General features: G+C 40.3%; 2 protein-coding genes across 10 annotated transcripts in view; one reads left to right on the plus strand and one right to left on the minus strand.

Annotated features, from left to right (window-relative positions):
• The window catches only part of TFB1M (transcription factor B1, mitochondrial), a 48,769-nt gene that overhangs the window by 21,832 nt on the left and 11,453 nt on the right, over window positions 1-15,484 (plus strand). For all 9 annotated transcript variants that reach the window (XM_034765353.1, XM_034765350.1, XM_034765352.1 and 6 more), the window contains one exon: window positions 1,789-1,908. In XM_034765353.1, the coding sequence (XP_034621244.1) occupies window positions 1,789-1,908 (120 nt within the window). The remainder of the gene's footprint in view (window positions 1-1,788; window positions 1,909-15,484) is intronic.
• CLDN20 (claudin 20) lies at window positions 6,966-14,728 on the minus strand. The gene is made up of 2 exons (XM_034765360.1): window positions 14,656-14,728; window positions 6,966-10,189 (listed from the first exon to the last, which is right to left on the minus strand). The coding sequence occupies exon 2, from the start codon at window positions 10,092-10,094 to the stop codon at window positions 9,435-9,437; it is 660 nt and encodes a 219-aa protein (XP_034621251.1). The 5' UTR covers window positions 10,095-10,189; window positions 14,656-14,728; the 3' UTR covers window positions 6,966-9,434.

Here is a 15,484-nt window from a genome sequence, read left to right on the forward strand (position 1 = left end):
TGGCACAAAATCAGACATTGCCCATATATCGATTTTAGATGGCATGAGAAGCTTGAAAGACGAAAAAGGGCAACTGCAAGAAAAAAAGTGATGATACGGATTCTGACAGTAAATGTCTTTGTACAACTTTGTGGCACATAACTTACATTTTCTTGCCTGGAGTTTTCAGGGAAGTTGAACTGTTGTTGAGATGAAATGACTGAAGTGGTTAAAGTGCTAGTGTGGACCAAACAAAATCAAGTGTTATGATCTCTTTCTGAAATAACATTGAAAATGATTTTGCATTTTCTACATTAGCACTTAAACCATCTGTAGTGTCAGTACAGAAGTTTTCCGCAACAGTTCAGTTTCCTAGTGTATGCAAGGCTTCAGTTAGCCATGCCAACATTTCAATGGTACTGTGTTCACTGGAGGGCACATTGGATGCAGCTATTGCCATCAGATATCCATGTCATCTTTTTCATCTGTATATATTGTGAAAACAAAGGTGATGTGACAAATGAGGACATGAATCACCTTACGATATTTCAATGCAATAAGGGCCACTTCTAATGTTCGGTGGCATTCTGTACATATCATTCTTTGTACAAATACCTTGAGGTCTTGTCTACACTGGCTAAATATACAAAACACAATTCCTACCAGATCATGAGCACTGTAGTGTAGACAGGACCAGTTTTTACCACTTTTAACTAAAATATCTGGAAGTCACAGGAGCCTTCTTTATTCTACTGCTTCCTCATGTTTTCATACCAGTTCAGTTGAACTGAAGTTAGGACTTATTGAAAAATGTATGAAAAAATTCCCATGTGTTTCTGTAGCTTAGCAAGGGAGGTTCTGTGTGGTACCCCGTGGCGTGTTTTCCAGCTGCAAACAGAGGCACCAACAGCAGATAGAGGTTACATTTCCACCTACTCCACTCAATATTATTTCTCAACCTGATTGTTCATTATGTGACCTGCAACACTGTTTCATTCGTAGCTCCATTATACTTAGTTTCCAATAATGCAGAACTATTGTGGTGGTTATTTACAAAACTAGTAATTGTGGCTTTGTATGTCTTTTGGGCACTTTTTTTGGAAATTAAGAGATCTTCAGAGCTGATTTTTAAGTGAAAAAAATTTGAAGATATGTTGCCTCATTTTTATTAAACTATTTCATTTAACAATATTTTTAAAATGTCATCCAGTTATTGAGGAGGGAAAAATCAACCTTATCTTTGTAATGAGTGCAGATGGATTTACAGGGAATAATACTTTTATTTGCTTCCTTATACTGAGTCTGTGAGAACCTCATTTGACTAATATTTGATCTCGCAAGAATTAAAAAAGACCAGAAAAATGAACACCCAAACATGGACATTGGGAACAAAGGAGGCTTTGAGAACATTGTCACCCAATTCTGTCTTCAGCATGAGCCCTACAAGCAGATCTGTTCAGGTGGCTCCCAGAACCGTTTTTTATATCAGAGAAGCTCCACAGAAGTGCAGGGAACTACCTGTGCAGATTTAACTACAGGTTTGGGGTAATAAATTGTATGTAATTCAGATATCTTGATAGGCATGTTAGAAAAACTTGAGGGTTTGAATGTTATTTTTGATCTTTGTATTTACTTTTAAGAGGGTGCCTTTAAAAAAAATATATATATATATATATATATTTATTGTTACTCTTGGTTTTAAATATCCTTACCTTGGATTAAGTGTCAAGTTGACAGAGCTTTAATATTCTTTCCACTTGGTCAGTCTGGATTCATTGACTTATAAATGACACTCTGATTATTCCATAGAGGCTCGCAGCCACCACAGGAAGCAGGCAACGTAGCAGACTGTCCATCATGTCTCAGTACCTCTGCACTGTTCAAAACTGTTTCACAATTCCAGGTCGAGCCTTTGTTCCAAAACCAGAGGTGAGTCATCTTTGTGCATTGACCTTGCTAGCAGGAGATACATGCTACAGTTTCATCTAATTCTTTATAATAACCGCAATTTGTACAAAAAGGACTGATCCTGAGAGATGCTTAAAGCCATTGGAATGAGTGGGAGTTGAGGGCACACAGCACCTTTCATGATCAAGGCCAAAAGCAATGTGGACCTGATCCTGAAAAAGACATTGCAGAAATTCAGTAGACACTCAGAGATGAGTAATAAAATGACAGGAGGCATGGAAAGCCTTCCATATGAGGAGAGCTTGAAAAGGTTGTGACTGTTTACAGAGGAGATGGTATAAAGAAGTTAAATAAGAGAATATGGGAAACACTCAGTGAAATTGAAATATGGTAAATTTAAAATTGATAAAAGGAAATATCTTTTACATCACATACAGTTACCTTGTGACAGTCAGTTCCACAGGTTATCATTGAGGCCAAGAGTTTAGTGGGACTCAAATAGGGTTAAACATTTATATGGATAACATTCACAGTGACATTAGATCGGATATTTTTAAATTGTCATGTTTCAGGGAATAAACAAACCACTAAGTGAGAGGGTCAAGAAAATTCTTCTGCTATGGATAAGCTATTCCTTAATTGTCTACTTTGATGATTCTTGTATCTTGCTTTGGAGCATCTGGTACCAGTCACTTCTGAAAGAGGATATTGGACTAGCTGGATCTGCTGGGCCGATCAGATAGATCAATTGTTCGTTTTTTGTTTTTTTTTCCTGCTCCCCTTGAAGACAGTGGTAAAACTCTCATTGACTTTGTTGTGGGATTGGACCATAAACTAGGATTGCAGTATAAACTAGTGAATACAAGGTTTAACATTTTTATAGAATGTAAAAAAGTTGGGGCTAGATTCACAAAGTTAACTTAAGCATTACAACACCTAACTCCTAGGTATCCTGCTGCCCAGTGGAATTCACAATCATGAGTTAGACGCCCAAATCTCCCATGCATTGTATGGGGAGAGTTAGGTACATAAGAGATGCACAGAAGCCAGCAAACTAACCAGTGGGAAATGCTGAGAAGCAGCTTTCTTTTGTATTGATTAGGTGTACTCTGAGCATAGCTACTGTATTGGGCCGTGCAGATGAGAGAGGCAGAGAAATGCCTAGTCTGAAAATTCTATCAGGGCTTATGCAGTTTTGCATTTGCCCACCAGCAAACGCTTAGGCACCCAAGAAATGTAGGCACCTTCAAGGTTAGGTGGCAGCTTAGTGGTGGTTTTGTGAATGACAGGGTGGTTAAATGTTGGACATAAGGCACTTATAGAGGTGAGTAGGCACCTCAGTCCTTTTGTGAATCTAGCCCCAGATACCTACATTTCCCTTCTTTTGATTAATTTTTCTCCTTTAAATAGACCACCTTTATCGATGGAATCAGATCAGTGCTTCCACAATTAGAATGGTACAATTTTGAGTGCACACAGTAATGGTACTTACACTTTTTCTCTGAGGAAGATCCTCAAAGCAAAATACATTATATGGGCTCTATACTGCTTTGTACTTCATTCATTAATGCTGAACAGTGACAGCACATTGATTCTAAAGTTTCATCTAGCAATAAACATCTTTGTGGGAATTAATAAAATAGTTTTAAAATATTTAGTGACAGAACATAAAATGAAAATATTCCTTAAGCAGATTAATAGCCAGTGAGCAACTGTAAAACATTTGATTGGGATATGAGTAAACATTTAGAGAGGAAAGTTTAAAAACAAAATATCAGGAAAGTGATCCTCAGGCATAAGGGGGATGCTTAGCTGCAACAGAGCATTAGTGAAAGTACAATATATAAATCAGTCTGATCAACTCGCAGTTCAGCTGCTACAGTGCTACTCACATGCTGTTCAGAAATATTTTAGGGCTGCTCAGTGTATAGCAGCTTTGGAGTAAATTGCGGCTGGAGGCAACTGAGTGAAGCACTACCACTGAAAAGGCTTAGAATAATGCAGATTATTAATGTTTTCTGATGGCAGTGGGGAAATCTGTTTCAATAAGTGAGTGTTTTCCCCCTCTTCTTACTTCTAAAGTAAACCATTCTTTTGGACTGTGATTTGAAAACTGCTTATTGAAAATAGCAAGGCCTCTTAACTAAAGGAAATAACTGATTAATGAAATATCTATGCATATTTCTAAAGTGTGTTGTTTTAAATGTTTTACAATCCCATTCCAAGGGATGAGCCAGAGCTGGTCACAAGTTACACTTGTGACATCCCAGTCCTTTCTGTAGCAGTGTATTGGTATATCAAAAACTGTCCTGTAATGTTGAAGAGGTTTTTAAAGAAACCTTAAACAAATGACACATCTAACATTGGAGTTTCATGAGTACATGCCAAAATGTTGGAGCTGGGTCAGTTTGTTTAAATATATTTTGTCACACACACACATCCAGGATGTCACCTGATGTGACATAAAAAAATTGCCCTCTCCCTCTGTGATGTTGCACTCCATATGTTTTATGGAAATATGTTTATAAGTGTGAATATCATGTAACTGAAATATGCTTCATGCAAAAGGTCTCTTGTAAGGTATCATTACAAAGCTTATGATCTACTGAGTGTGTTCATCCTATTTGTTTGCATGTATTATTTCTATGTCTGGAGTTAGGAAAATAAGATATGAACTTGTATTACTGATGTGTAAACATTAAGTGGAAGCCATTAAGTGTCCTTCAGAATCAATGAACTGTGAATGAGTTTGTTTACCTGCAAGCTTTCCTGTGTTCGTGTAAGCCAGCCCAGGAAGAATGGTGGAATCCATCTTAAATCTGGTGCTTTTCCATTTAGAAGGAGGAGTGGGGCTCCAGAGAGACAAAAGATTCCCACCTCCAGTGGTGAGCTGGAACCCGTTCCCACCGGTTTGCAGGAACCGGTTGTTAAATTTAGAAGCCCTTTTAGAACCGGTTGTTCCGGGACAACCGGTTCTAAAAAGGCTTTATTTAACAAAGGCTCGGGCAGCTGTCCACCCTGCCCCCAGCCCCAGCTCATGTCCCCCTCCTCCTCTGAACGCTCCGCCCCCTTTTCCTCCCCCTCCCCGCGAATCAGATGTTCGCGGGAAGCCTGAAAGAAGCAGCAAGCAGGCTGGCAGGCAGGTAGGCAAGCTGGGGTGGGGGGAGGGGGCTCCAGGGAGGCGCAGCGAGGCCCAGCCCGGCCGAACAGCTCCCTCCGGCCCCGGCCCCCTCTGGCCTGGCTTCCCTGGCTCCGGCCCGGTCCCGGCCAAGTGCCCCGTGGTGCCAGTGCCGGCCGAGCGGCTCCGGCCCGGTCCCGGCCGAGTGCCCCAGCCCAGCACTGCGGCCACCCTGGCCGAGCGCCCCAGCCCCAGCTGAGCGCTCTGGCCCCCCCTTCCCCCTTTGGCCCCAGCGCCCCGGCCGAGCGCCCCAGCCTGGCCTAGGCCCCAGGCAGCATGGTAAGGGGGCAGGAGAGTTCAGGGGATTGTGGGGGGGTGGATGGGGTTGGGGCGATCAGACGGCAGGAAAGGGGGGTTGAAGGGGGGGGGGGGGGGGGGGGGGGGGGGGCAGTTAGGAAGGACCAGGGGATGGATGAGGCGGTGGGGGGCAGTCAGGGACAGGGATTCCAGGAGCAGTCGGGGACAGAGAGAAGGGATGGTTGGATGGGGCAGGGGTCCCAGGGGGCCATCAGGAAAGAGAGGAGGGGTTGGATGGGGTGGCAGGGGGCATTCAGGGGACAGGGAAGGGGGGTGGATGGGGCAGGGTTCCCGGGGGGCCGTCAAGGAACGTGGGGGGTTGGATGGGGCAGGAGTCCCGGGGGGGGGGGGGCACAACCCCCTCATGGGATGAGGAGGAGGGAACCTGTTGTTAATATTTTGGCAGCTCATCACTGCCCACCTCATAAAAGGGGGTGGAAGAGAACAAAGGGAGGTCCCAGTTGTGAGAGAGCCCCTGCTTTTCACCTAATGTGCCTGCTGAACCTAACAAGGAATTGTGACGGGTTGGATCACAGAAACCCCCTTGGGAGCTGCCACACGATGTGCAAAGACTACCCCTGCTTCTGTTTTCCCTGCCAGCTCAGGACTCCAGCACCCTGTCTTGCTGAGCCAGACACTCCCGTCTGGCTCCAGACACAGACCCAGGGTCTGAATCACTTGTCCCAAAGCTGCAAGTTTACCTGAAAACAGCTCGCAGTAGCGTGCTTGTCTTTAGCACTCAGATGCCCAACTCCCAATGGGGTCTAAACCCAGATAAATCCGTTTTACCCTGCATAAAGTTTATGCAGGGCAAACTCATAAATTGTTCGCCCTCTATAACACTGATAGAGAGATATGCACAGTTGTTTGCTCCCCCAGGTATTAATACATACTCTGAGTGAATTACTAAATAGAAAGTGCAGAGCTCTTCTGGGGAGACTGCTCTCCCCTGCCTTAGCCCATTTCTAGGTCTTTGTCTCCTCTTCTGGGCTGCATTGTTTTTCCTCCAGCCTTGTTGTCTCCCAGATTCTTTGCTCTTAACCTTCTCTCCCCCACTTGTGTTCACTCCCCCCCCCCCCCCCCCCCATTTCCTCCCCCCCCCCCCCCCCGCCCTCCATTTCCTCTGCATCTTGAGCCTCTGTGTGTCGCACATTGCTAATTACACTCAAAGCTACCTGGAACTTCTTACTGACAGCATGGAGAAAAGACTGCACTCAGTCAGGGGCACTAAACTTCTACAATTATTTTTTTAAAGACCTGTTGTTTTGTTGGCCATTTACTCCGTCCAACTTTCAGTTTTTATAAAGTAATATCAGTGAATCCTAGTTTCCTTTTATAGCAGTAATGTGTGAACCGAAAGCAAATGAGGAAAACCTAGAGCTGGGGCCAAAATCTCAACTTGGTGCTGGTCATCCCCTCCTCTCCAGCAAAGTTGAGGGCATGGCAGCATTGGTGTAGTCAAAACTGGGGCTACTGCAAACCAGCCTCCTGAATCAGGTAACTGTAACTGGATCCCTGTTGCCTCCCACTCTCCTATGTTAAATAGGGCTCCACCACCTGAGAATCTGGCTCACAGACTGTTGATAGGCTGTTAGCTGGGAATGGGTTGATCAGAATGATGTCCTGTAATCCCCTGGCTTTCTCTGATTAGTACCCTTCAAAAAAGACAACATGCTTAGTTAAGCTTTTATTTATTGAATATTTTTCTCTAAACTAAAGCAAATAGTGACTATTTCAAGCACAAAAGAAACAGAAATCAGCAGACAAAAACATTGCAGCTATTTTTCACACTCCTTTTGCCACATTTTGCTTTATGACTCCTGCTGTCTTGGTAGATTTATCCTCTAACTTCTTGCCATGATCCTTGAGAGTTTGACTACCACACAACTTTCATTAGATACCAATACTGGATGTGGAGCTGCCTCCCCCCCCCCCCCCCCCGGAAAGTTGTTGAGGCGCTTGTGAGTTAAACAAAAAGCTCTTGCTTAGATTTTGCATTGGTAAATAAAGAACTTCTGATTCTTCTATATAAGTAGTCTTGGCAAAGGAGTCTTTCTTAGCTGCTTATGTAACAATTGGAGTCTTCAGTTTTGCTTACAACATGCAAATCAATATTTTTTGTGTCTTTCCCAAGACTTCTTTTTTGGTTCTCGTTTTCTCTGGTGACTTTTAAAAAATACTGATTTAAATTTACAGGCTAGAGATGCTCCTGATTAAGTACAGGACATGCAACTAAATTTGACATGCAAATATTTTTGGAACAATAATACTTCAATTAATCAGTTCTCCAGAAAAATATAGGTGTTTCAAGAAAACTATACAACTCTAAATGTATACACTTTTACAACATAAACTCAACACAACTGTCTTGGAGTGTTACGGTGCACTAGGCCACTGTCCCTAAATAACTTTGGCTTTTTCAGTTGTGGTTCTGGCTAAGTCTGCACCACTGAATTACTGCTGATCTGGCACAGTTGCCAGTGATGGTACAAAACAAACTGCATCATAAAATAGGCAGAAAATTCAAATGCTCACTGTTAACATATAATATAAGGCAAGTTCTCGTAACTCAGAGCTAATGGATATATGATAGACACTGTCGTGTGTACAAAAGCATTTCTCTCTTTATAAAAGTCCATAACAAAAGATTAAGCTTCACTCCTTCCACATCATTCAGATTTGTCTTTATTTGATGCTTACTACATTAATCTATTTTAAACTAAAGTTCTACCATAGTATTTTAATGATTCATGGGCTAATAATCTGAGCACTAAAAAGCTGTATAAGAATAAACAAGACATCTTCTAGTACCTGACTGAATTGTGAGGAACTTGTCCAGAGTCGTATCCCCAGACATTAAAACCTAGGTCCACTCCTCTTTTATCCCCTCACTTACATGAGCAAATTCACATAATTTTTTTTTTAACATCTTGGACAATATTTGACATGAGACATTTCCTACAAATGTCCAATAAGTTCTGCATGCTGGAAAGAAGGTTCTGAGGCTTTAGAAACATTCACCAAGTTAATTAAACTGACAAAGTATTTGTAAACTAAGATGCTGTCATTGACCACTGCTGTATATGGCATATTGCAGTGGGTTTCATCCATTGACTTCAACGGGTGTTGGATCAGGCTCTATGAAATTCAATTTTAAAAGGACCAAAAATTGATAGGGTTCAATAAATAATGAATAAATAACAGAAGGTGAAATACTCCACTAGTTAAAGGCTAGTGGTTTGCTTTGTAGAGGAAGGAAGATAGAAGTCAGGGAGGGTGCAGATTTTTCTTGTGCCTAAATGTGTAGCCAGTGGGTTAAAGCTTCCAAGTATTTCCTCAGTCATGATGACACTTCTTTTGTCGTTTTCCTCCTCAAACCGAACAGTTGTTGTTTGGTGGTAGATTGCCAGCAGTTGGAGACTGCTTAGTAGACATTTCTTTTAAAATAAAAAATGGAACCCACAGCAGGTGGGGATTTTTTGGGGCCATTTTTGGCAATATCTCAATGGCAGCATTAGCTCTTCAGCTCCTGATATGCCGATATACAATGTGGCTGCGTTTTTTAAAAAGAAATCTAGTTACCATGGCAGTTGGGAGCTGGAAATGAAAGGCAGATGTGGCTGTGATTAAAAGCAATGCATGGGGCTTTACATAGAGGGAGAGTTGGTTTTGTTTGTGCCATAATTAAAATGAAATTCTAAAAAATAAATAAATCATAAATTTTGGTACATTACTGATATCCTGTATTTGCTGAATAGATTTCGTTTTGTGTTTAACTGTCTGTGCTGTAACTAACCATTAGTTTAATTGCACTGTTTGAATTGGTTCCTTTCTCTTCAGTAAATTTCAGTTGGAAAGCCAAAGAATTTGGTTTGAAAAAATCAGCAAAAAAAAAAATGCTTGCAGCAGATATTTATGCTTTATTTCCTGCCATCTTTTTTCCTGATTTTAATTACAAATAAAAATACCTTGTTAAAATGTAATTGCAGCCTTGACATTAAGAACAGTTAAGTGTTGTTTTTTTTTAATCTAAAGTAAACAAAAAAACCCCAGCTGATAGACTTTACTATATTTACACGTAGTCCTTCAGGTTGTAGCCTGCATTGTTCTCTTGCTGTGTGGCTGGGAACTGTTGTTGCTTAGTAGGGTAAATCCATGCTCCCTGCTGCTTTTTAAAACAGGATGTGCAGAAGATCACACCTGCAATGAACAGAAGTCCTGCTGAAATGAATCCAATATAAACAGCTCCTCCGGGTTCATTTTTACTGCTCTCTGGGACTGTTGGGTCCATAAAATTTGAAATTATTTCTCTTGTGTACCAGGATGTTGGTACCAACTCAAAGATTCCTGCAAGGATGAAGCAGACCCCTCCAGCAGAAGAAGTGTAGCTTTTGGTGTCCTTGTCCCCTCCCAACTTTGTGCACTTCATTCCTACTGTGGAGATGCAAATCCCAAAAGCTGATAGGATGCAAGACAGGACCATGGTCGTCCGTGCAGCCTGGATGTAGACAGGGAGGGATAGGACTGAATATTTCAGAGTGCAGCTAAACATCCCGGTGCTGTACCATGTGCAGTCCATCCAGAGCCCTTGCATCTGTGTTATAGCTGTTATGATATTTGAACCCACGTCTGCATTTACTTTCCAGTTGGGCAGTAAGGTGGCTGTGATGGCACCAAAAACACCCAACAAAGCTAAAATAAAAGCAAAGAACTGTAGACCTGCTGATGCCATGATGATTATCTTCTGTCACCTTTTGTCTGCCCGTTCCTCTTCTGTTGTAAACGTATGTAGCTGGCTGATGGCTACAGCCTTGGCTGGGAAGCTGTCTGTGTGTGACAAAAAAAGGAGGGGAGGAGAAGGGCAGGGGGAGAGAAAGGCGAAATCAGGAAACAAAAAAGCTTGCATTTAAAATAAGAGCTATCTGAATGAGTATCTGAACGTGACCCTGCAGCAGATGAGAAGCCTGCAGAACAGCTGAGCAGCTGTACACAAGGCACTTGAACATAAATGTTTACAAATGGACAGTGTTTTAGAGATCGATAACAAGAAAGAGCTGCCCTTTCATATGTGACTAAGCCATGAGCTAAAACTTGCTCCACCAAAGTTATGTTTAATGGTAGCATCCAGATTTTTGGCTTATTAGGCAAAGTGAATGCTGTATATAAAATTATAGAATTTGGCAAACATAGTGGGGGACAATATATTTTACTCTTCCAGTACTTGACCTTAATTGTGTAATAGGAATTGGCATATAGCTGTTAATTGATTTTTTTAAAATAAAAATATTGATAACATTTTCTATTCGTTCTAAAATGTTCTTGTTTAAAAATAGCAACCACTCTTGTGTCTAATAATACTATCACTGAATTACACATTTAGGGGGAGGAGCAAAGAGGGTCAGCTTCATTTAAAATATATTTACAATTAGGCTCTCATTTGTGTAACCCTTTTCTGAATTTTCTCTTTAGTTCCAGAAACATGGTCCTCAGAGCACATGAAGGATTTTAGCAGCAGTTTTATGATTGTCAGCACAAACAAATAATGATTGCACTGCCATTCAGCTGACCTGTCAGTCTTAGGTTCTATAGAACGTCTGTCACTGTTGGATCTGTGGTATTTCTGTGACATGAAGGGATTCCAGTCAGTAACTCTTTGTTAAATCTAGTTTTAGTTGCTGAGTGCCTGGTGACTTTGGGAGCTGAGGCTTCTCAGCACCTTGCAAGATCATGCCCTAAGTCTCTGCCTTAAAAATCTTTCCCTAAAATTGAAGCTTGATGTCCAAATAAAGTGTCTGGCCGAAAAACAAACATTCCCCCCCAGTCATTTTAATATTATCGTTTACAATTGTTTTTATCATAATAAGAAAAAATATCGTTCTTAGTGACTTTTGAATTTATTCATCTCCGATCACTATAGGGTTGTCAACCCTCCAGAATTGGCTGGAGTCTCCAGGAATGAAGGATTAATATTTAATTAAAGATTGTCATGTGATGAGTCCTCAAGGAATATGTCCAACTACAACTGGCAACCCTAGATCACTAAGACTGGGAGAAAAAACCTGGGGTTAATTTACAATATAACCTTTATTGTATGCAGTGTTGTGGTTGTGTCGGTGTCAGGATATTAGACAAGGTGGGTGCGGTAATATCTTTTATTGGACCAACTTCTGTTGGTAAGGGAGACAAGCTTTTGAGCTGCACAGAGCTCTTCTTCAGGTCTAGGAAAGGTACTGAGTGTGTCAGTGAGACACACTCAGTACTTTTCCCAGGCCTGAAAAAGAGCTCTCTGTAATTCAGAAGCTTGTCTCTCTCACCAACAGAAGTTTGTTGAATAAAAGATATTACCTCACCCACTTTATCTCTGATACAACCTTTAGCCTAGATTCTGCCACCTTTATACCAACTGTACCATAATCTGTGGCTTATCCCATCTAAATTAATATGGCTTGACCCTGTGCTCACGGAAGTCTGTGGCAAGGCTCATATTGACTTCAGTAGTACAGGATTAGTCCCAATGTGAGTAAGAAGGCCAGAAGACTCCCTTAGATATTTTTAGGGGGGGGAAATCTAGCTACTGCGGTGGAGATGGGATTATAACTATGCACGTTCATCTGGAGAGAGATGATTCAACAAAAAAAATCATTATTTTTACAGGTGGAGTTAATGTACATTAGCCTGATTAACAGATTAGCTACATCATCTGTGGACAAAAGCCTACAATTAAAAACCAAACAGTTCTAAAAACAGTATAGTCCATTCACTGAGTAATAGGCTTTCATTTAAGAAGAATCTGTTTCTCTTTTTTTTTTTTTTCTTTTCAATGCATAGTGTTCTCCAGGGATGTAGTAGGAGAAGCTAATATGTGCTGTCAGCTTTTTAAAAAAAAAAAAAAAAAAAAAAGCATTGAAAATGTCTGGTGCGACAGCCTTATTTTTTGTCTTGCTGAGTTGGGCACTTCTTGGGATGAGAGACTTTGTTTTTAAAAAGCTTCATTTGTACTGTTATATGAATGAGTCATGAACTAAAAATATATATTTACACATGGGAGCCTGTTGTGTACCAAAGTGTATGTGTTGTGAAAACCAATTATGTATTTAACTGATGAAATACTTACTTTTACAGGGGAGGGAGGTTGAGTGGAGGGAAGAGGGCATTTGTACCCAAAAGAGTGAAACCATTTTGGAGGCATTCTGTAGCTGGAGTTGATACTGATTATTTTATACCCTTTTTATAAAATATCTTAATGAGGTTAGTTAAATACAAACCTTTTAAAAAATATTATTGCAGTGCCGTTGAAGTATGAAATGATCCTGTAAAAATGATTGTGGGGTTTCACATTTGTGTCTTAATAACTTTCACATCAAATTTGCTCATTTCACAAGTAAAATTATGTCAAGTATCAGGGGGTAGCCGTGTTGGTCTGTATCTACAAAAACAACAAGGAGTCTGGTGGCACCTTAAAGACTAACAGATTTATTTGGGCATAAGCTTTCGTGAGTAAAAACCTCACTTCTTCGGATGCATAGAGTGAAAGTTACAGATGCAGGCATTATATGCTTGTAAGTAAAATTATGCTTTTTCTAACTCACCAGCTCTGCCAGTTCAGCTAAAGATCTGAAAATCAAACCTCTGCACTTTGGTTTGCTCAGCATCCACAATAATAAAGAATCTATAGTTTGATGTTAGGTTTAAGTGCTTTCTTGGGACCTATGCTTAACTCTCTCCCTGTTCAGGAGAGCACTTCCACACTTGCTTAAATCCCATTAGCATAAATTCAAGCATGTGCTGCCCTAAAAGGGACGCTTTCCTGAATTGGGACCTTAGTGAAAAGTTCTGTTGATGGACAAACCAGAATAAAATCCAATCACTTTTCCATAACTATGACAGTTCTGCAAAACTAACAAGAAATTAAAGGGAGTAAAGTTGTCACTAAAATCGGACTGTATAATTTTGAATACTCAGGGAACAGAGGTGCTGTGTAAGAAAGTGCCATTTTTACATATTCACGTTTCTGACCATAAACACACACCAACTTTGCTGCTTAGGCTGGCACTTTTTTTAAACTCATGGTATTGAAGAGGAATTTTTTCAGTCACGTTACAGATGGAGGGTCAGGCTACATTAACAAAAGCCAGAACACTTGCAGTAATGTAATACCAAAAATATACATTTATGAGCGTGGACACAATTCCCTTTAAAATGATTGAATCTTCTGGGAGTCAGGTTGAATAGAAATGAGGCTACTTCTGTTTGTCATCCCAAGTAAGGCAACTTGGAGTCGCTGGAGTCTGTGAGGGAGTCCAGGATTAAGCAAAGCTTGCCTTATGAAATTACATCTGTTGTTGGCTAGGTGGGGCTTTTAGCAGAACCACAGGGAAGGGAGAGGCGTCAGCCCGGACTCCTGCAATGTGGTTGCCAAGCTCAGTGCTGTTTGAACACTTTTTAAAATGTCATTTATTTTTTTTACTTGTGTAAATGAAAACAAGTGGAATTTGTAATGTCAGAGGTTTAGGGAACAGTCACAAGAAATAGTATGTGGGGAAAGTTGAAGTGGAACACAAGCTTTTCTCAGATTGTTGTACATAAGAAAATAAGAGCAAACTAAGTGAAATTTGTTTAGATCAGTGTCTATGTGGAAGCACTACCCATTAAAGACTTTGTTATTTAGTAATCAAGTAATTCTCAAATTTTTATAGTGTGTGGGATTAGTGAATGAAATTAGAATTTCTGTGTGGTAGTTAGCATAGTTTTAGTAATTTAAAAGGCTGTTCTACATCTTTCCAGACATATAGTTGATACATTAGCCAAATTGTTACAGTTAAGGTACACATTTTAGAAAAACTATTCCTAAAGTGATTCCAGCTTTAACATCAGTAACTCAGGCCACCCAGTCAGAAGACCTCCCCTTTTCAGAATCCCTTCAGTTTGCTCAAACTACCAAGAATTTCTTTGGCAAAAGCATCTTGCACTTGCTGTAACAGGACCTTGTAAAGGCATGGCGTAGCTTCCATTTACAGGGCTAATTTGCATGGCTAGCTCATCTCAAAACTTTCATTTTAAAAGTGTGGCTTTATCAGCACATTTGGGTTTTGAGTTATCAGCCTTTCTCACTACTTCATTTGTAAGTTTCAACATATTTATTCCTGCAAACATCAATCCAAAACATTGCTAGCAGTAGTTGTATGTTGTAATTAATAGGTATATGATAAATTCCAGGCACTATAAAACCTAGTATAAACACTGTGAACCATAATAAAAATACTATCTTCAATTTCTGTTTTTGTAGCACTTACCGCTGAATGTGTGGTCTGAGATGTTTTCTTCACTGGCAGTGCCCTGTAGAAATACAGTTTCTCTGGAATGCGAAGATCTGTTCTTCATATAAAATAGCATTGGCGTTTTATTAAGCAAAAATTGCTTTGTGTGTTCTTTTTCTCTCTTCTGCCACAAGTGTAGCCCTGTTGCCCATTCTCTCTCTCAGTTCCATCTACCAGAGAATAAAGGAAATCTTTGTTCAATGAGTTGTGTTAGAGAAACACTCTGTTAGTGAGCAAAAGCAAAGAGATTATGAGAAAAACACATGTAAACCCTTTGTCCTAAATACATAATGATATCCAGATCCCATGATGAACATTAGAAACATTTGGCAAATACAGGAAAATCTTGAGAATCTAGAAAATTTACACGTGTCTTTTTAAAAAAGAGATTTTAAAGTGGATTTCAATGGAATTGAGAGTCAGAATAAAGGAGTTTTATACCAAAGATAATTATATATATATGAGTTTACAGTTCCTAGTAAGATTTATACAGTAAGCTTGAATTCATGATTAGAAATGTTACATGCAATTCCATGTGATTTTCATGTTTTACATACCTTTCATTAACAGTCTTCAGTCTTCTTTGGATCTTCCTGTAGTTGATGGTCTTTCCATGAGCTTGGATGAATGAATAAAGTAGTAGTAACGCTCAAGGAGGCTTACATGGTAAACACAGAGCACTGGCAAATTGGCCCCAACAAGTCAATGTGAAGAAGCATGTTAAATCAAGAGGGGAGTGAGGAAAATGCTGGTTGTGCAGTGAGATAAAGATGTATAATTTATAAGCTGTGGGGGAACATATTTG

This window comes from Trachemys scripta, chromosome 3 (assembly GCF_013100865.1).
Source record: "Trachemys scripta elegans isolate TJP31775 chromosome 3, CAS_Tse_1.0, whole genome shotgun sequence".
NCBI lineage: Eukaryota > Metazoa > Chordata > Testudines > Emydidae > Trachemys > Trachemys scripta.

Bases quoted from the DNA above. Each gene is read 5' to 3' on its own strand.
- CLDN20 (XM_034765360.1), bottom strand. From the start codon at position 10,094: ATGGCATCAGCAGGTCTACAGTTCTTTGCTTTTATTTTAGCTTTGTTG.